Source organism: Nicotiana sylvestris, chromosome 11 (genome assembly GCF_000393655.2).
Source record: "Nicotiana sylvestris chromosome 11, ASM39365v2, whole genome shotgun sequence".
In the NCBI taxonomy this organism is placed as follows: Eukaryota; Viridiplantae; Streptophyta; class Magnoliopsida; order Solanales; family Solanaceae; genus Nicotiana; species Nicotiana sylvestris.
Genome location: NC_091067.1, coordinates 94,153,183 through 94,175,913, shown reverse-complemented (window position 1 = coordinate 94,175,913; position 22,731 = coordinate 94,153,183). Strand labels below are relative to the sequence as shown.

At 36.4% G+C, this 22,731-nt stretch overlaps 1 protein-coding gene and 1 pseudogene across 1 annotated transcript; both read left to right on the top strand.

Moving 5' to 3' along the window:
• Positions 1-6,227: 6,227 nt before the first annotated feature.
• LOC104230453 (uncharacterized) lies at positions 6,228-7,577 on the top strand. The gene is made up of 2 exons (XM_009783269.2): positions 6,228-7,110; positions 7,165-7,577. The coding sequence occupies exons 1-2, from the start codon at positions 6,228-6,230 to the stop codon at positions 7,575-7,577; spliced, it is 1,296 nt and encodes a 431-aa protein (XP_009781571.2).
• Positions 7,578-12,542: 4,965 nt separating this feature from the next.
• Positions 12,543-18,085, top strand: LOC104230454 (probable nucleoredoxin 1; annotated as a pseudogene).
• Positions 18,086-22,731: the final 4,646 nt, after the last annotated feature.

Below are 22,731 nucleotides of genomic sequence, written 5' to 3'. Positions count from 1 at the left end.
TATAAATTGTATAGTGACTGTCTATTTTGTATATTATTTTTGTATAGTGGGAGTCTATTTGTATATTTTTGTATATAGTGACAGTATTTTATATATTGAATGACTACATGTTTGTAAAACCAGTCATTATATAATTGATGTGATGCATCTTACTAGGATTTTTAATTATTTATTGTCAATTAGCCTAGGAATTGTAACAAATGGAGCATACTCCACGCATCTTATGTTTGAACTTACGTAGAATTATATAAATAAAATTTTCAGTTTTTCAAAAAAAAAAAAGTATACTCCACAATTCATAAAAGGAAAGATGCAAAACAAGCAAAAACAGAAAATTGATTATTCTTTTTTGCCAACTAAAAAATATTCACTATCAATGGAGTAATGTACAGTAAAATGACCCGCCATGTATAGCGAATTTTTTTCTGTATAACTATATCTTAAATAAAAATAAAATCTATTAAGTGCATGTAATATCAATCTTATTACAGAAACTATGTTTGCAAAAAAACTCCAAATAAATCCTCCCGACAATCTTCTCTCTAGGAAGACCATGAATAGTGATTCCGTCACTATTCATCGGCCATAACTCCGGCATCCGGCAAGATAAAATCACAAGATTGGTCTCAATAGAACCCCCTTCTTCTTGTGAACAATCTCCTTTTGATTTTTCTTTCAAATCTATAACCAATTTTCCTAGATCTTAAATTCCTAGATTTTCGCGTTACTGTAGCATCGACTGTTTGCAAGCTTATATGTTTCTGTTATTATAAGTGAAGTTGGAGTATTGAAGAACAATTTGGATGCTTTATTTTAATCGAGAGTCACAGGTTTGAAGCCAAATTCAACAACAGATCTTAAAAAACTTTTCGGAACTACTGTAGCATCGAATTAGCAAAATCTGCTGCATTTATTGTCAAAGATATTTAGGTGCTAAAGAATTATCATTGGTGCAAGACATTGCTGTAGCGATAATCTGGGTTGATCTATGTTATTTCAAGATTTTTTGAAGATACACGTTTGAGTTGGGAAGATCACTGCTCCTTCACGCAGTGCTGCCATGGCCACTATGGACAGTGGCCAGCTACCCTCACACGCTGGGCCACCTCCTCAACCACCCCCTAACATCACACAGCCAGGCACGACAACAAATCCAAATCCAATGGATTATGCAAAGGCATTAAAACCTATACCCAGCACTTCCACTGTGCAAGATAGAGCATCAGTTGATCCTATCCCCCCTAGACAAGCCCAATTCTTTCAAGGACAACCAACGGTATGCTTTACAGAATCAGAAGTTGAACGTATGAACTATATTGAAGGAATGCAATAGGCAGTTGTGTGCAAATTTTCATACGGATGGCCAGATATCAATGAAATATGTCGAATTGTACCTATGCAGTGTGGTATCAAAGCTGAATGCAACATTGGATATCTTCGTGACATGCACATTTTGATTCGATTTTCATTATGGCAAGATTACGTAGATTTCTCGTCAAAAGGTGTGTACTATGTTAAGGATAAGCATGGGGATGAATATCAACTGAGAACATTGATCTATGATGCAAAATTTAAAGTTGGAGAGGAGACACCTAAGGTAATGGCTTGGATTTCATTCCCTAATTTGCTGCCTACCTATTTTGCCAGAGAATGCTTGTTCTCTCTAGCTTCTGTTGTAGGTAAACCCCTTCACTTAGATTTGGCTACTATCAAGAAAACTAGACCTAGCTGTGCTCGTGTTAAAGTGTTGGTGGATCTGCTAGCTGACCTCCCAAAGAAAGTTCGAATGGACATTGTCAATGACGTAAATGGGGATGTAAGAACTGAATGGGTAACCATTAACTATGATTATTTGCCAAAGTACTGTAAAGACTGCAAGTTACAAGGCCATGACATGCTTGAATGTTGGAGAATTAATTCTGATTTAAGGGAAAGCAAAAATGTCCAGCATAAGGAAAATGTCGAAAATGTGAAACAAGGCAATAGTAAACCTGCAAAACATGATGCTCCCTTAATGATCCTTACTAGTGGTAAGGTAGTTGGTAATGCAGGCCCTCAATGGAAGGAAGTTCGCAACAATAGGGGACTAAACAAAGGCAAACAATCTGAAGGTACTACTGCAGAAGGGAAAGAAATAGTTCTTGTTAACAATACAGCTGTGAAAAAACAAATACAAACAACCAACCAATTTGCAGTGCTAGAAATTAAAAATGGTGAGATTAACGAAGGTAACCAATTGGCAGCTGTGGAGGAAACTCCAGTTCAAAAAACCACAGGCAACAATGATATTCAGCAAAATAACTCCACAACAAGTGTAGAGAATGAGTCAGAGGAGCAGGAATTTGATTTTTCAACTAGAGAAATAGTACAAAAGGTAACTTCTCCTAACTCATCTAGGAGACAATCATCCAAGACACAACCCAAGAAACTGAACCCTGCAACACCTACTTTCAATCCTACAGCAATAAAAAATCATGCAGTAAATAGGGAATCAACAGCTCATTGTGTACAAAAAGATTTGGGGAATGAGCAGCATTTTCGCAATGAGTCAACTGCCCATTGGGTCCAAAAAGCATTCAAAAATAATGTAGTTCAAGTCAATACTTCATGTCAAGACATTCCTTCACAGGACACCAATGTTGAACAACAATTAGCAAACAACAAAGAAAATGAATTTGTTGAAGATACAGATTTTGAGAAATTCAGGACCAATGAAAAAGAAAAATGGGCAGGAGGAAGATTATGGCTCAACCAAACAGAGGAAGACTTAGCAGATGGTCAGATTCCAGATACAATGCATAGTGATGAAGAATTTGGAGGAAATGAAGTGGAAGATGAGGATCAAATTGTTAATTGTAATGCCAATGCAATCAATATTCAAAGCATCAGCGAATGCACAAATGCAGCAACAGAAAAGACAAAAGAGGGGAACATTAATATTATAGATCCAGGAGGGACTTCATATAATGTTGTTAGTAATGCCTTGAAAGAAGCTGAAAATGCAGACAAGAACCAAGATGAGAAATGCAGACAAGAACCGAGCTATGACAGTGCAGGTTTATGCAAGAAGTACTGTTCCATTGAGCACCGTGCAGGATTTAGCAGGAAGTAACGTTCCATTGAACAATACAATGTTGTTGACCAATGAACATGCTGAAAAAGATGCAGAACTTATCAACCAGGCAGAGGATATTGTTACATCAAAAAAAGCACTAGAAGCACATGATCAAGTTAACCACGCAGAACTTAAAGGTAGAGACATGGATGAGGAATCCACTGCACAAAATTTCCTTAATGTTGCCAAGCAGGGAGATCTATCGCCAAGGCTTATTGAACTAGTAAATCTGCAACAAAGGGAAAAAAGAAACAGTCAAAAGAGACTTCTATTGTCCCAGTTAGTGGAGTACAAACAAGGAGAACACTGTCCAAATCCCAAAACATTTAATGGATGCCATTATATGGAATATCAGGTCAGTAAACACAATAAAAGCATTTGAAAGGCTGATTACAATGCACAGAAAACATCATTTTGAGTTCATAGGAATCCTTGAGCCTATGCAACAGTCTCACAAAATGGAGAGGTATAGAGCAAGAATTGGTTTGGCACAGGCTGTGGTGAATGTGTCAAACAAGATTTGGGCTTTTATTGATGAAATTTTTGAGGTTACTATTTTATATAACATGACTCAACAGCTGACTTTGAGATTGATGCACTCTGAAACACATGTTGAGCTCATCCTTACACTAGTCTATGCCAAATGTGATCGCACTGAAAGAATAGAACTATGGGATACGTTGTATGCAATGGCATCAGATATGACAGTACCTTGGCTAGTTGGAGGCGACATTAATGTGATATAGGATGAGAAAGAGAAATATGGGGGCTTGCCAGTTTCTCTCATTGAAGTAGATGACTTCAGACACTGCATCAATACCTGCAACTTGACAGACTTGGGTTTTAAAGGAAGCATATTTACATGGTGGAATGGAAGATTAGAGGAGGAATGCATTTTTAAAAGATTGGACAGATGTTTTGGCAATAATGAATTGCAACAAACCTTTCCTGGATTGGAGATAACTCGCCTATCCTAAATTGGGTCTGATCAATGCCCAATGCTGCTGAAATGTGATATAGAAACTACGCCAATTAAGAAGTCATTCAGATTTCTTAACTTCTGGACAAAGCATGAAACCTTCAAAGATGTAGTAAAGGAGAATTGGAATGCTGATTTTAGTACTAACCCTTTCTGCATTTTTAACTACAAGTTAAAGAAGCTTAAACAAGCACTATCTACCTGGAGCAGAGCTACATATGGGGATATATTCCAGAAGATTGCAAGCCTTGAGGAGGTGGTCATGGCTCATAAAAGACAATTTGAAGTCAATCCTACACAGATGAATAGACAAAGATTACAACAGGTCCAAGATGAAATGATTAAATATCTTGCATTAGAAGAGGAATTCTGGAGACAAAAAGTTGGCATGTTATGGTTCAAAGATGGCGATAGAAACACTAAAGTCTTCCATGACCAAGTTAATGGGAGAAGGAAGAGACTGAAATTATCAAGGATCCAGAATAGCCTTGGTAACTGGATTGAAGAAGATCACTTAATAGCAGAAGAAGCAATAAAGTTCTACAAGGATCAATTTACAGAGAGTGCAGTTCCAAATGATTTTTATATTCTAAATCATGTACCTTCAATGGTAGATAGTGATCAACATGAAAGATTGATGGCTTTGCCTTCCAATGAAGAAGTGAAGAGCGTAGTTATGGGGTTGAATGGGGACTCAGCTGGTGGACCGGATGGATTCACTAGAGCCTTTTACCAAACATGCTGGGAAATTATTGAAGATGTAGTAAGCATGGTCAAGGCTTTCTTTTGCGGTCAGCAGTTGCCAAAGAGTGTGACACACACAAACCTGGTTTTATTACCAAAGAAAAAAGAAGTTATGACCTTTGCAGACATGAGACCAATCAGTCTTAGCAACTTTGCTAACAAGATTTTCTCTAGGGTTATTCATGAGAGGTTGGTTGAATTATTACCAAACATAATCTCAGAGGAACAGGCAAGTTTTGTGAAGGGCAGAAGCATAGTTGAGAACGTACTGCTAACTCAAGAAATCATTAAGGATATCAGGTTGAGAACAAAAGCAGGTCCAAACGTTGTGATTAAGCTTGATATGACAAAAGCTTACGATAGGCTATCATGGCTATTCCTGACCAAAATACTAAGAAAAATGGGATTTCCTGAAGCTCTTATTGGCTTGATCTTTGATTTGATTGGGAACAATTGGTACTCTATTCTTATAAATGGTCAGCCTAATGGTTTCTTCAAATCATCGAGGGGAGTTAAATAGGGTGACCCTTTGTCACCAACTCTATTCATTCTAGCAGCAGAAACACTTTCTCGGGGATTGAATTCACTACACACTAACCTGTATTTCTGTGGATTTGGAATGCCAAAATGGAGCCCAAAAATAAATCATCTATCATACGCTGATGATACGATCATTTTCTGCTCTTCTGATGAAACTTCATTGAGACTTGTGATGCAGGTTTTGCAAGCTTATGAATCATCATCTGGTCAACTGGTGAACAAAGCCAAATCAGCCATATACCTGCATCACTTAACGAATAATGAGGTGATTAACAAGGTGGAAAGGATTACAGGTATACAAAGACAATATTTCCCTATGACCTATCTTGGCTGTCCTATTTTTATGCAAGAAGAAGGGGAGACTATTACCAGGGATTAATCACCAAGGTTATGGACAAACTGCATTCATGGAAAGGCAAACTCCTTTCTGTAGGAGGCAGAGCTGTTTTGATTGCAAATGTCCTGCAGAGTATCCCAATTCATATGTTGTCAGCAGTTAATCTACCAAGTTATGTGATCAACAAATTACATAGCATTTTTGCCAAGTTTTTCTGGAGCAGCAATGTGGGAGGCAGCACTAGACATTGGGCGTCTTGGACTAACCATTGTATGCCTTATGAGGAGGGCGGCATAGGTTTCAGGTCCCTACATGATGTATCCAAGGCACTATTCTACAAATTATAGTGGAATTTCAGGACTAAGCCCAGTTTGTGGAGTTCTTTTATGAGTCAAAAGTACTGCAAGAAACTGAATGCAGTAATTGTACCTTAGAAGCATGGATCCCACGTGTGGAGAAAAATGCTAGAATGTAGGGACTTGATTGAGCATTAAATCTACTGGAAACTGAGAATGGGATCAGCTCTATTTTGGTACGACAATTGGACTGAGATGGGAGCCTTATATTTTCAAGTACTAGCAGAGTTTGGTATCGATGAGGATATTCATAATGTCAATGATCTGGCTGAAAATGGTATGTGGAATGCGGATAAAATGTTTGAGAGCCTACCAGAAGATTTGGCACACCACATTGTGCAGAATATTAGACCACCAACTGAAAGTTCACAGTTAGATACTCCTTTCTGGATGCTTGAAACAAAGGGACATTTTACAGTAAAGTCTGCATGGGATTACCTGCGAAGAAGAGCCAACCCAAGATTAGCTTACAAGATGATATGGGTAAAAGGTTTACCTTTCAAGATATCCTTCTTCCTGTGTAAAGCCAAACTGCCATTTGATGATTTCTTGCGTAAACTAGGATACTCCATGCCATCTGAATGTTGGTGCTGTGTTGATCCTAAGGAGGAGTCATTACTACATTTGTTCTTCACATCCAATGCAGGTAGAAGTGTTTGGACTTACTTCCTGAGGAGAGCAGGAATTGCATTAGATGGGTTGTCATTACATCAAGCAATTACAAAGTGTTGGACAGCACCAGTTGTACCTAGATTGAAGCCAGTGTTACAAGCTCTACCTGCATGCATTGTATGGGAACTTTGGAAGAGAAAAAACAGTTTAAAATATGGAGAAGCAGTGTCAGTGAGCAGAGTTATTTACCAGGTGTCATCTACTATGCAAGCTCTAGTCCAACTGAAAAAGCCTGGACTACATGTGCCTCACAAGTGGCTGGACTTACTGACAATGATGGAGCAATACACACCTCGACTGAAATATGATAAAGTGTTATGGGAATTTCCTTCAAGAGGATGGATCAAAGTGAATACGGATGGAGCATGTAGAGGGAACCCATAGAGGAGTTCAATTGGTTTCTGCATAAGGGATGAGGTAGGTGATTTGATATATGAAGAAGGAAGGGAGATTTTTGAAGGAACCAACAATGAATCAGAAGCGGTAGCTATTGTGGAGGCATTGAAGATGTGCAAAAATCTTAATTATTTCCAGATATGGCTGCAGACAGATTCTATGCTATTAAAGAACATTATAGAGGAATCATGGAAGCCTCCTTGGTATATTACTGAACATGTAGAGGAGATTTTAAGATTGAAGGAACAAAGTATCATCAAGGTCACACACATATTCAGAGAAGGGAATACATTAGCAGACCACCTTGCCAATTATGCTCTAGATGAAGGAAATACTGAATGCCATGGTTTCTGGGATATGGACTCAAAAGGAAGGATGATTATTAACGAAGATAAGATGCAATGCCCTTACATAAGAGTGAAGGTTGCAAGGAATTAGGAGGAAAAGAGGATTCATTTTGTTATCACACTCGAATCATTCTTGAGGAGAGTTTGGATAGCAATTTTTCGGCTAACTTTGTTCATTTTTTTGTAGGTATATCATCGAAGCTAAAGCCTAATCTTATAGTAGAATCTCAAGTGGTGGTATTATTGCATTGCATTCAATCCACTGGGAGGACACTAAAGGTAGGCTTTGGCATTTTTGTAATTTTCGTTTCATGACAGTCATTCACATCAAAGGGAAGTACTGAAATAGGATGGGAAAACAAGATGGGCACGTGAAGTTCTGGACAATAATAGATGCCAATGCGCTTGGAGAATGCACCAGCACGCTAGGGAATTTCTAGGAAATGCAGCATGCATTTTGGAAATATAAGACAATTCAGCTTTTCGACAAAAGATGGAATCTCACGTTTTGGGTGTTACAAACCACCAGACAACACATGCTGTTGAACAAAAGTATCACATGGAAAAGTGTAATACCCATGGAAAGTTATCTTGGATACATAAAAGCATGTGATGGATGCTTTTAGAATCAAAAGGAGCAACAATTTTAATTTTTTAATGTTTGGACGTTACAACCATGCTCCAACCATTAAGCAATGGGGACAGAGGAATCAACGCACGCCTGCAATTTACTAGCACGCTTCAGTAGGTCGACAATGAATGTGTCTGCAGAACACACATGGCTAATGGAATCGACACGCATTATGGAAACAAGAGACAAAACAACTATTCGACAAAACCAATAACAGCAGCAAACATAGGAGATCTTGATGCACGCATGGATGCTGGCAGCTTTCACAACCAAAGCAGTTGGGGCATGTTTTTTTGGGAGGACTTTAAATTCCATCAGGGATGCACGCCTGTTTTCACATGGAATTGCACGCTGGAAATGTATCACATGCTAGACAACGAATTGTTTCTCTCAATGTGGGAGATGCACGGATGGCATACGCATGAGGTGAGCGTGACTTTGAAGAAACGCGTCCAACAAGAAGGCATGTGCATGGGGTTTCGACAACAAATAGATGGGACGTGTTTTATTGGGAATGCTTTGGACATTTGAGCATGCACTTGATTTGCACAATTCGAGAAAATGTTTTTCGGCGCAGCAACAGGAAGGGGATCGAAGGAAAATATTATACGCGTGGGATGGGTTGCTGCATTCAAATTGACGCAGATTATGGCTACATTTACAATCAGCATGGTACACATTTGAATTGGGTTTCAATAGACTGGAAATACAAGGAAGCAAAGGACATCTTCGGCCTAGATTTGTAGTTTAAATTAATGTGATATCAATTTTGAGTGCAGTGCTCAATTTTGATAATAGTCTACTTGTTAAGTTCAAATTTTATTTCTTTCATTTTATAGGAAAAAAACTAGTATTTGCAACCACTAATTCAGCAATTAATATTACAGAAACTGTCAAATTGAGAAAGTAAACACTAATAATTATGAAGGGTTATGATAATTGTTTGGATGGTGGAGTTGGGCATAGCAAAGAGGCAGAATAAAAAAATAAGGTGGGGTTAGCGAATGTTTTGTGTAAAAATTGTGTGCGGTAGCCACTTTTTAAAGTGGTATTTACTTTTTATTCAGTATTTTTAATGCTGAGCAAAAGTAGCCACTAGTCTATTAAAATTAATATGAAAAGACAGTGTTACCCATTCCTTCCCAAACGAAAATACGTTTTTCTTCTCGTTGCTGAGAGTAGCAGAGTGGGAAACCCAAGATGACTTTACTACCATCAATGGAAGAATTTGAGTATTCTGCTTTGTGGGTATTGCAAAATTGACTTTTCCAAAACTTGCTTGACCAACAGCTTCACCACGAACCCAATGCTTGACCAACAACTTCACCACGAACCCAATTCATGAGATAAAATTTGGTATTATTTGAGGCTTTTGTTTGGGTAGAAGAATGTGAGAGAACAGAGTAGGCCGCAAGTCACAACGAACTCTGTTTTAACCCATGTTATTTATTTATATGGGATAGTTATCCTATTTTTGTTTGGTTTTAGTTCCAAGTTCAAAAGTTAAGGACATGTAGTCCTGAATCCTAAACTTAGAATTACAAGTTCAAAAGTTAAGGACATGTAGTCCTGAACTTAGAGTTCCAAGTTCAAAAGTTAAGGACCCTAAAGTCTTGAAGTTAAGTTCAAAAATTAAGGACATGTAGTCCTGGAGTTAGTCCTGAACTTAGAGTTCCAAGTTCAAAAGTTAAGGACATGTAGTCCTGAACTTAGAGTTCCAAGTTCAAAAGTTAAGTATATGTAGTCTTGAAGTTAAGTTCAAAAGTTAAGGACATGTAGTCCTGAACTAAGAGTTCCAAGTTCAAAAGTTAAGGACATGTAGTCTCTAAAGTCATGAAGTTAAGTTCAAAAGTTAAAGACATGTAGTCCTGAAGTCCTGAACTTAGAGTTACAAGTTCAAAAGTTAAGGACATGTAGTCCTGAAGTTAAGTTCAAAAGTTAAGGACATGAACAGAAGGATATTTTCGTCTGGGCAGTTAAAATTTATTAAAGTAGTGGCTAAATACTAAAGACATTTTAAACAGAGGCTTAAAAATAAATACATGTGTTATTAGTGGCTAACCGTGCACTTTCCCCATGTTTTGTTGTAGCCAATGCAATAAGTTTTAGGCTATAACTTGCAATCAAATATAATGGGCTAGTGGTTGTCTTATGTTTGTGCCGAACAGCCAATTATGTCAGTCTCTCAAAAATTTAACAAACTTTACCACTCTCTTTATTGACTCGACGCATACTTGCTCTATTCTAGACTGACTAGCTAAATTTTTTCTAAATAATCTAGAAGTTGAATACAATTAAAAGTGCACTAATCTTAACATTTCTTTTTAACGCAATTATTTTACAAGTCCAAGTAACTCTCTAAGATAGAAACAAATGATCCTTATGATGTGCCTTTGTCAAAATATCTGCTCTCTCATCTTGAGTCTTGTAGCACTTGAGCTAAATTTCACCTTTTTAAACTGCTTCTATGATAAATTGATCTCGTATATCTATTTGCTTATTGTCATAACTGACAGGGTTATTTTACCAATTTATGCAAGACAAATACATATTTGTGACAGAATATTCATAACGGACAGGTCCATTACAAAATTGTGACGAATTTGTAAAAGAAAATATGGTATTTACTTCACTCTGAAAAAATGTCATAGCTACTGGAGTGGAGAGATTAACTAGAGCTATAGGTAATCATTCTGAGCTTTGTATGATTCAAGTAATACTTACTATGTGTAATGAGTCACAATGGTATTCCTTAGAGTCTAAAGAACAAAACAATGTAGATCCACAACTGTTAACCTTAATGAAAGAATTTAAAGAATTGTTTGTGGAACCTAAACAATTACCACGATCTAGAAGAGTCTTTTACCACAAAATTTCTTAGTTGTTGTAAGGGGTTGAATTCTCTGCTGAATTTTTGTTATTGCCTCTAGGATCATGTGGTGTAGTGCTTAGAGTTCAGTGGCTATTAACGCTCGGAGATATAAAGATGAATTTAACAACTCTTACTATAGAGTTCTACTACAAAGCAAGGAAGCACGTTCTAAGAGGAGCAAGAAACATGTCATAGCTACTAGAGTGGGGAGATTAACTAGAGCTATAGGTAATCATTGTGAGCTTTGTATGATTCAAGTAATACCTACTATGTGTAATGAGTTACAATGGTATTTCTTAGAGTATAAAGAACAAAACAATGTAGATCCACAACTGTTAACCTTACTGAAAGAATTTAAAGAATTGTTTGTGGAACCTAAACAGTTACCACGATCTAGAAGAGTCTTTTACCACAGAATTGTGTTGTTGCAATCAGGAACTGAACCTATAAATAAGAGACCCTATAGGTATCCTTCAGTGAAGAAAGATGTGATAGAATCCCTGGTACAACAAATGTTAGACCAGGGAATTATACAACCTAGCAACAGTCCTTTTGATGCCCCTGTTGTCTTAGTTGGGAAGAAGGATAGGTCTTGGAGATTATGTATTGACTATAGGGACCTAAATAAGCACACTATAAAGAATAAGTTTCTCATACCTATGCTGAAAGATCTGTTAGATGAATTGAAAGGGTCTAAGATCTTCTCTAAAATAGATCTAAGGTCTGGATATCATCAATTGAGAATGGCAAAAGAAGATGTTCCTAAGACTGTATTTAGGACTCACTTAGGACACTATAAGTACCTGGTGATGCCCTTTGGTCTGTCAAATGCACCAGCAACATTCCAAGGCTTGATGAACTCTGTCTTTCAGGCTTTTCTCAGAAAGTATGTACTAGTTTTCTTTGATGATATACTCATCTATAGTAGGAGCATGGAGGATCATTTGGGGCATCTCAGATCTGTATTCGTTGAAATGAAGAAACACCATCTATTTGCTAAAGAGAGTAAGTGTTTCTTTGGAGTTAAAAGGATAGAGTATTTAGGCCACTTCATTACTGAAGGAGGAGTATCAACAGACCCTCAAAAAATAGAAGTCGTCAGAAACTGGCCCATACCAACCAACATTAAACAATTGAGAGGATTTCTTGGCTTAGTTGGCTACTATAGAAGGTTCATACAAAGCTTTGGGATTATTTGCAAACTATTAACAGACCTCTTGAAGAAGGGTAACTTCAAATGGTCGCCCAAAGCTATTGCTGCTTTTGAAGAATTAAAGGAAGCCTTGACAAAAGCTCCTATATTGACACTTCCTGATATTAACAAAACCTTTGTTGTTGAAACTGATGCCAATGGACATGGGATTGGTGTTGTTCTCATGCAATAAGGACACCTCATAGCCTTTATCAGCAAAGCATTATCTACCAGGCATATGGCACTCTCAGTGTAATATAGAGAGCTATTAGCCATAGTTCATGCAGTCACTAAATGGTCTCAACATCTGCTTGGCAAAAGGTTCATCATCAGGACTGACCAAAGAGCTTTGAAGTTCTTAATGGAACAAAAGCTCCATACCAACTCTCAGCTTATATGGCTAACCAAGCTTATGCCCTTTGACTATGTCATTAAGTATAAAAGTGGAGTCACAAATAAGGTGGTCGATGCCCTTTCTAGGATGCCTAGAGCTGAACTATTCTGTCTTGTACTATCTACTACCAGTTCTGATCTTATGCAAGCCATCATTGATAGTTGGGAGACAGACTCTGAGCTCAAAGCATTGATCGAGCAACTAATAGCTAATCCCTCAACTCGCTCACAATACATTTGGCAGCACAACCAATTAAGGAGAAAAGGGAAATTGGTACTAGGCAACATTTAACAGCTGAGAACATATATCATTGGCTATGGCATTCCACTCCACAAGGACGTCATTTAGGCATTGAAGCAACATTAAAAAGGCTTATGACACTATTTTACTTGAAGGGTATCAGGAAAGATGTCCAGTTAGTTGTGCAAGGATGTGACACTTGCCAAAGAAGCAAATCTGATCTACCAGCCTACCCTGGCCTTCTACTAGGAGTGAGCATCGGCCAGTTCGGTTCGGTTATGAATATTATCGGTTTTGCCTATTGGTTATCAGTTTATAAATATGATAAACCGATAACCAAACCGATAAGATATTGGTTATCGGTTATCGGTTATCCGTTAATCGGTTATTGATCATTATCGGTTCGGTTATCGGTTTACCCGAAAAGATAAAACTAAAACAGATGTTGCAAATGAGAACAATTTTTTTTATGTTGCTTAGATATATTTGCATTCATTCTCCTTTTCAATTGATCAATATTCTTTTGATAGAAAATGTTTCTTCTAATTGTAAGATTTTCTTGCTGCCAAAAGCACCCACATTATCTGATTGAGTAACAGGACAACTAGTTAAAGTTCCATCTTAGTGAAACTTGACTTGAGTATTCCAAGAAAAGCTTTGATTTAAAAATCAGTGGTTGAATTTGCAAGCAAAGGCAATCCATTTGGCAGAGAACTGGTGAGGGCGACAGGGTGTGAGGCGGAGAAACTGAGAAGTGAGAACTGTGTATATGAAACCCTAGTATGTATATACTTAAGGGTAAACTAGTAAATTAGTTAACCCTTATTGGGTTATTGGTTTTACCCAATAACAGAATTGCCAAACCGAGCCCGAACCGATAACCCAATAAATTTTTTTTTATCAGTTACCGATCCATTAATCCAATAACCCAATACCGATAACCCAATAAATAATTAATGGTTCGGGTTATCGGTTTTACCCAATATATGCCCACCCCTACCTTCTACAACTACTACCTACTCCAGAGGTGATGTGGTCACAAATCAGCATGGACTTTTTATAGATAGGTTGCCCAAATCCCATGGTTATGAAGTCATTCTTGTGGTTGTGGACAGACTAAGTAAGTATGGGTACTGCATTCCCTTAAAGCATCCTTATACTGCCCAATCAATAGCCAAGGTATTCCTGGATAACATAGTCAAATTGCATGGTCTCCCAGACTCGATTGTTAGTGACAGAGATGCAGTGTTTTTGAGTTCATTCTGGCAAGAGCTGTTCTCAATACAAGGGGTACAATTGAACACTTCCTCAACCTATCATCCTCAGTCTGATGGGCAAACTGAAGTTCTAAACAGATGTTCGGAGACATATCTCAGATGTTTCTGTAATGAAGACAGCTCCAAATGGTATTCTTGGCTACCTATGGCTGAATACTGGTACAATACATCATACCATTTAGCTATTAAAATCGCCCCTTACGAAGTTCTATATGGCATACCTCCTTACTTACATCTTCCTTACTTACCAGGTGAATCAGCCTGAGTTGTAGTTCACAATACACTGATCAATAGGGAGCTGAAGTTACAACTACTCACACATCATTTGCTGAGAGCTCAACTAAGGATGAAACAACAAGTTGATGCTCACAGGAGTGACATGCAATTTGCAGTAGGAGATTAGGTTTATTTGAAGATCCAACCATATAAACAAGCGACCGCGTCAGCACAAGCATTTCACAAGTTAGCAGCAAAGTATTATGGACCTTTTCAGATCTCCAAAAGAGTAGGACTAGTTGCATATACCCTACTGTTTCCACCATCAGTCACAATACACCCTACCATTCATGTATTACTCTTAAAGAAATGCCACCAACTACCCACTCAAATTGCCTACCCTCCCATCACTGATATAGCCAGCCCACATTGTCCAAAACCAGAGGCCATACTACAAAGAAGGATGGTAAAGAAGGGAAACAAAGCTAACGCACAAGGACTGGTGAAATGGGCAGGGTTACCTGCTAATTGTGCTACTTGGGAATTCTTAACTGTAGTGAAGGTTCAATTTCCTCATTTTGATCCTTGCGGTCAAGGATCTTCTGCAGGAGGGAGTATTGATACAGAAAGTCCAGCTCGAAGTTAGTGGAATCAGTAAATGTTAGTTAGAGAAAAATTTCCAGAAATCAGTTAGTTAGTTAAATGCCATGTCAGCAGAAGTTAGTTGGAGTTAGTTACATAAGTTGTTAGGAGAAAAAATTTTGTTAGACAAGTTGTATTCATTCCCATTTTATATAAGTACATTGTAATATATAGAAATGAATAAGATTTGCATTATAAGTTTCCTAAATACTCTCTTCTCTCATAATTCTCTCAAATCCACATCTTCTCTTTTCCGCCATTGCTGAAATTCTCAAACTTCTCCTCCTGAGTCGGCTGCTTAATCCTTGAGTTCTTCGGTGAATTCCTGCAATTAAGCTATCATATTTCTTTGCTTTGGGTATGCATGCCTGCTAGTTAAAGTCATGTAACTTTATTAGATACTCCACGGTCTTAGCGTGGCATTTAGACTAGAGTTTTATTATTTCAGTTATCATTGAGTTTCTATCAATAGATTATGGATTCGGGTGATAACTATTTCGTATTTAATTATTAATTATGCTTTTGGACCTGCACTTATTTTCTCTCAATGCTTGTATAAATAGTTAAATATATGGAATATGGCACATGGGAATAGGTTTAACATTATATTCCGCTTGCAACCTTGAACGATGGTGGGGCAAACTTCCGCAGCCAACTGAGTTAATCTCACATCTTTGAGAAGGTAATGAGGCAAACCTCACCAAGGACAATACCTAAGAAGGGGTGTATATGACACTCCAGGCGAATCCCACATCGACAAAATATGAGAGAGATGTTGGGCATATCAGTACACAAGTATTAGACCCTAGTGACACATTTTAAAGCCGCGCGAGCTTAGGCGCAAAGCGGACAATATCTAGGCTGTTACATATTGACACCTTTCTGTATTTAGAAACTTGTAACTTTAACTTTCCTTTTTTCGGTTGACATAATTTGTCATGGGATCATTGTATACAAAAAGATATTTTTTGTTATCACTGTACTTTTGATATTTATACCAATTTAGCTCATGTATTCCTTTCTTAAACTCTGTGTTTATTCAAACTATGCCAAACAAATTGGGATGGAGGGAGTAACAAATTTGCTTGTCATCCATTGTATTATATTCTGTTTGTATCACTTCCATATGATAAAAAAGAATTAAGTGGATTTTCAAATCATTAACAGAGTTGATCCACTATATTTATCAACAATCCAAGCTTCTCATTATTTTCAAAATTTTAGGTTACACTTGATACTTCAAAAAGGGGGGAAGAGTTGGGTTATACTTTTCGGCATCATGGTATGGTCCGTGCCAACGTTTCACCCCAAATTCGGTAGAGGTGTACAATGAGCTCCTTCCCAAAGGAGAACTTGAAGTTGTTTTCCTTTCTGCTGATGAGGACGATGAGTCTTTCATGGGTTACTTATCCAAAATGCCATGCCCTGCAGTCCCTTTCTCTGATTCTGAAATCCGTAAATGTCTGGATGAGCTGTTTGTTGTTAAAGGAATACTCCTTGATGAAAATGGGAAGGTATTGACTGATGGTGGAGTTGAGACCATCCTTGAGTATGGGGTGGAAGGTTACCCTTTACTTCCTAAATGGGTTAAAGAAATTAAAGACCGGGAAGAAGCAGCTAAGAGGGATCAATCCTTGAAATCTATCTTACTCTCACAGTCACGAGACTTTGTATTTGCCGCTGATGGGAGGAAAGTCAGTTCAAATTGTTGTACCTTCTGGAGTTCCTTACACTATGTTCTTTATGGTTTAATTCGTATTGTTGTTACTGCTGTTTCACTATGATTTAATATCTATCAGGTAGCAGTTTGTGAGCTTGAAGGCAAGACTGTAGGCCTTTATTTGTTGTTGGCCGCATTCAATGGATGCCTTTCTTTCACTCCAAAGCTAGTTGAAGTGTATAAAAAAGTTGAAGGAACTAGGAGAAAACTTTGATTTTCTGACGATTCCGCTTGATGATGATGAAGAGTCATTCAAACAAGCATTTGCTAACTTGACTTGGTTTTCACTTCCCCTTGAAGGACAGGAGCTGCGAGAAGCTGAACTATCTGAACTTCCTACATTGGTGATCATTTCGCCAGATGGGAAGGCTCTTCATTCTAATGCAGCTGAAGCCACAGAAGAGAACGACATCCAAGCATACCCTTTTACACCTGAGAGATTTGCAAAACTTGAGAAGATAGAGAAAGCTAATCGAAAAGTGCAGACACTTGAGTCAATTTTGGTTTCAGGAGATCGTGATTTTGTTATTGGGAAGGATGGTGCTAAGGTGAGATACTTATGTTTACTTTCATAATTTGGTAACTCTAGTTATATTAACATGACTTTTTGATAACTCTGACTTTGCTAGTCGAGTTATCATCTTTTTTTTTCTGATTTTGACATGAGATGTGCTCTCATGTATTTTTCTTTGTCAATCATACTGTAAACCAGCTTCCATCCCATTTCTGTTGATGTCTTTACCTGCCTTCCCACACTTACAGTCAGTCATCAGAGATTTTTCTTTGTAGATTCCAGTGTCTGCTCTTGTTGGGAAGAATGTTCTTCTTTACTTTTCTGCACACTGGTGTCCTCCGTGTCGTACTTTCATACCAAAGCTTACGGAAGCATATGACAAGATTAAAGAGAATGATGATGCTTTAGAGGTTGTATTCATATATAGTGATAGAGATCAGGCCTCCTTTGATGAATTTTTTGTCACAATGTCGTGGCTGGCTCTTCCCTATGGTGATGAAAGGAAGGTGTGATTGAGTAGTCTGTTCAAAGTTCGTGGTATCCCCTGTTGGTTGCTATTAGGCCAACAGATAGGACTGTTACAACTGAAGCCAGAAATCTAGTTATTTGTTTTGGCTTATCCGTTCACAGAGGAGCGCATGAAGTAGATTGAGGCACAATATGAGGAGATGGCAAAGGGGTGGCCTGAGAATGTGAATCACGCTCTCCATGAGCATGAACTCGTACTTACAAAGCGCTTGTTTTATAACTGTGATGGATGCAATGGTGAGGGACGAGTGTGGTCATTCTGTTGTGAAGTGATTTTGATCTCCACCCCAAATGTGCTCTGGAAGAGAACAAGGGATGCAACATAGATGCAGAGGCAGAAGAAAAGGAGCTTAAAGAGGAGGAAATGAAATAAAAAAATGGGTGGATTTGCGATGGAGAAGTTTGCTATAAAGCTTAGGGAGTTAGTTAAGTTGGTGGTTTGAATGAGTCTTATAATCAGGGGCGGATTTAGGGGGTGGAAGGGGGTTCGCTAAAAAATTACACTTGTATATATAAGGTAAAATCTATTTTTTACCTCTATATATTAAGTTTTGAACCTCCTTAACACAACCCAAAAGTGTAGTTTAGTGGTCAAGGGGATTCAAAACCTTCATAAGGTCCTAGGTTCAATTCCCACCAGCTACAAAATTTTCTTTTTGAACCCCCTTCGTGGAGATCCTGCTTCCGCCACTGCTTATAATAACACTATTATGTTTAACATTATAAATAAAATATATTGTGGAATTATTTTGTGGTTAGTCAATCATGATTTCTCCTGTTTCCAGGTTCTGAAATACCTGTTGATGGTGAAGGCAACAGTTTACAAAATCATGATCCTCATTTCTGTCCTATCTTCTTCAGAGGAAAGAGATTATCTCATATGTAGAAACGTTGAACATATGTAACTAGTAGTATGTCAGACATTTCTCATTAAAATTTACAAATGTTGTTAGATGATATTGTTAAAATAGTGTGCATCTCATCCAGTGAGAATGACATAACTTATTCAATGGCTACTTCAAGGAAATCCATGGCTTGTTGTTCCATTGTTTGATGCTGAAGCAGGTAAGAACCTTAGAGCAGTTCGAAGGATTCCACATCTAGCAGTATCTGATTGAATAGGCAAAATTTCAAGAAATGAAGGGCTTCTCTACGAGGTAGGAGTAAGGTGGCGTACTCACCATCCTTCCCAGATCCTACTTGTGATTAGATATGTTGTTATTGTGGTGCTGAAGTTTACACGTGAAGGAAGTTATTTAAAGAGAGCTAAGAAAGAGTAGACCTTGTAGTGTAATTTTCTCTGAAAATCTTATTTGTATTGCATAGAGGAATTACAAAGTTCTCCTATTTATACTATTCTCAGGAGCAATCTAGTCGTGTATAGGAACTTGAAACAACAAAAGTTACTTCGAAAATTTTTGAGAAAACTATCTCTATAGCCCCTCAAACTTACACAAATGTCCCAAATAAATCTCAACTTACCAACCTTTAGCTACTAATCATAGACTTACCAAAACTAGCCAACAAAAATTGAAAAACCAAATAATAGGGTTCTTTCTCTCAAAGAATCACATGCAAAAATCACCTTCCATATTTTAAGCGTGATTAGCAACACTAGATACAAGACGAAAAGGAAATTTTATGGATGAGGTACCAAATAATGTGATGAAATACAAAAAAATATATACAATATTCCAAAAACCTAAACAAAAAAGAAACTTTTTCAATGGGTATAGTTGAAATTCATTGAAAATATATAGATAAGTCAATATACAAAATTTGAAGAAGAATGGAGGTGATTTGGACTGTTTTTTATTTATTTATCAAAATTCATAATTAAATCGAGTTCAAAAAAGTCTTCTGTGACACATGTATCAAACATGTATCACGCATGTATCTCACACACAAGTATACATGGATATACATGTGATACACAATAGATACAAATATGATACACAAATGATACACATATCATTTTTTTCATGTTCAATTTTTACCGAATTTTCAATTCAAATCACCTCAAAACTTCACCAAATCATCCCAAAACTGAGATTCAAGCTCCTTAAGTTGTGCCCAATCTATTCTAATAACACCCACTCAAAACAAAGTAAAAATTTAATATATTTTTTTGGTACAAATAGCTAATTGGCTAATTTGGATAATATTAGTAATATTTTATCAATTGACCAATTTTTTTAATGAGCTACCTATAAATGGACATAGCTGGTAGTTTCCCAAATTTTAATAGCCCGTGTTTTTTTCTACTTACACAAAATGGCCCTGCGGCCCAAACATATTACATCTAATAGCCCGAAATATCTATTTTGTATATCTTTTGTATAATGACAGTCTATTTTGTATATATTTTTTATTGTGACAGTCTATTTGATATATTTTTTGTATAGTAAAAGTCTATTGTATATAAATTATACAGTGGCAGTCTATTTTGTATAGTGACAGTCTATTTTTATATATTTTTTGTATAGTGACAATCTTTCTTGTATATATTTTGTATAGTGACATCTATTTTGTATATTTTTTGTATAATGACAGTCTATTTAGTATATAAATTATATAGTGACTGTCTATTTTGTATATTATTTTTGTATAGTGGGAGTCTATTTGTATATAGTGACAGTATTTTATATCTTGAATGACTACACGTTTGTAAAACCAGTCATTATATAATTGATGTGATGCATCTTACTATAATTTTTAATTATTTATTGTCAATTAGCCTAGGAATTGTAACAAATGGAGCATACTCCACGGATCTTATGTTTGAACTTACGTAGAATTATATAAATAAAATTTTCAGTTTCTCAAAAAAAAAAAAAGTATACTCCACAATTCATAAAAGGAAAGATGCAAAACAAGCAAAAACAGAAAATTGATTATTCTTTTTTGCCAACTAAAAAATTTTCACTATCAATGGAGTAATGTACAGTAAAACGACCCGCCATGTATAGCGAATTTTTTTCTGTATAACTATATCTTAAATAAAAATAAAATCTATTAAGTGCATGTAATATCAATCTTATTATAGAAACTATCAAATTGAGAAAGTAAACATTGATAATTATGATGGGTTATGATAATTGTTTGGATGGTGGAGTTGGGCGTAACAAAGAGGCAGAATAAAAAAATAATGTGGGGGTTAGCGAATGTTTTGTGTAAAAATTGTGTGGGGTAACCACTTTTTAAAGTGGTATTTACTTTTTATTCAGTATTTTTAATGCTGAGCAAAAGTAGCCACTAATCTATTAAAATTAATATGAAAAGACAGTGTTACCCATTCCTTCCCAAACGAAAATACGCTTTTCTTCTCGTTGCTGAGAGTAGCAGAGTGGGAAACCCAAGATGACTTTACTACCATCAATGGAAGAATTTGAGTACTCTGCTTTGTGGGTATTGCAAAATTGACTTTTCCAAAACTTGCTTGACCAACAGCTTCACCACGAACCCAATGCTTGACCAACAGCTTCACCACGAACCCAATCCATGAGATGCAATTTGGTATTATTTTAGGCTTTTGTTTGAGTAGAAGAATGTGAGAGAACAGAGTAGGCCGCAAGTCACAACGAACTCTATTTTAACCCATGTTATTTATTTATATGGGATAGTTTTCCTATTTTTGTTTGGTTTTAGTTTCAAGTTCAAAAGTTAAGGACATGTAGTCCTGAACTTAGAATTACAAGTTCAAAAGTTAAGGACATGTAGTCCTGAACTTAGAGTTCCAAGTTCAAAAGTTAAGGACATGTAGTCTTGAAGTTAACTTCAAAAGTTAAGGACATGTAGTCCTGAACTTAGAGTTCCAAGTTCAAAAGTTAAGGACATGTAGTCTCTAAAGTCCTGAAGTTAAGTTCAAAAGTTAAAGACATGTAGTCCTGAAGTCCTGAACTTAGAGTTACAAGTTTAAAAGTTAAGGACATGTAGTCCTGAAGTTAAGTTCAAAAGTTAAGGACATGAACATAAGGATATTTTCGTCCGGACAGTTAAAATTTATTAAAGTAGTGGCTAAAGACTAAAGACATTTTAAACAGTGACTTAAAAATAAATACATATGTTATTAATGGCTAACCGTGCACTTCCCTCATGTTTTGTTGTAGCCAATGCAATAAGTTTTTGGCTATAACTTGCAATCAAATATAATGGGCTAGCGGTTGTCTTAAGTTTGTGCCGAACGACCAATTATGTCAGTCTCTCAAAAATTTAACAAACCTTACTACTCTCTTTATTGACTCGACTCATACTTGCTCTATTCTAGACTGACCAGCTAAATTTTTTCTAAATAATCTAGAAGTTAAATATAATTAAAAGTCCACTAATCTTAACATTTCTTCTTAACGCAATTATTTTACAAGTCCAAGTAACTCTCTAAGATAGAAAAAATCGATCATTATGATTTGCCTTTGTCAAAATATCTACTCTCTCATCTTGAGTCTTGTAGCACTTGAGCTAAATTTTACCTTTTTAAACTGCTTCTATGATAAATTGATCTCGTATATCTATTTGCTTATTGTCATAATTGACAGGGTTATTTTGCCAATTTATAACAAGACAAATACATATTTGTGACAAAATATTCATAACAGACAGGTCCATTACAAAATTATGACGAATTTGTAAAAGAAAATATGGTATTCACTTCACTCTGACAAAAGTTAGGGAAATATTCCGAAAAGGGAAATTAAGGAAACGTTTGGTTATAGATTTTCAAATATTTTTAACAAAAGTTAATTTGAGTGAAGTTTGATTTGAAATTGAAAATATATTTGTACATGAATTTTACGGTAAATTTTTGACATGTTAAAAAGTCTCGATTTGACCCAAAAAGAGGTTTTAAGCTATATTTGGGATTTGAAGTTTTGGTTTTCAAAATCTCCAAAAAATTATTAATTCTATAAACAAACACATATTTAAACTTATTTTTTGGAAAAAAAAAATTTCCAAAACTTATGGAAAAAGGTAACGAAATGATTTAAAAGAAGAAACATTAAAGCTGAAAAAAGAAAAACA

What these genes read in the sequence shown, in the direction of transcription:
- LOC104230453 (XM_009783269.2), top strand. Translation starts at nt 6,228, where the DNA reads ATGGGATCAGCTCTATTTTGGTACGACAATTGGACTGAGATGGGAGCC. An exon ending in AGTGAATACGGATGGAGCAT is followed by an intron (nt 7,111 to 7,164) that starts GTAGAGGGAACC and finishes GGGATGAGGTAG; the next exon opens with GTGATTTGATATATGAAGAA.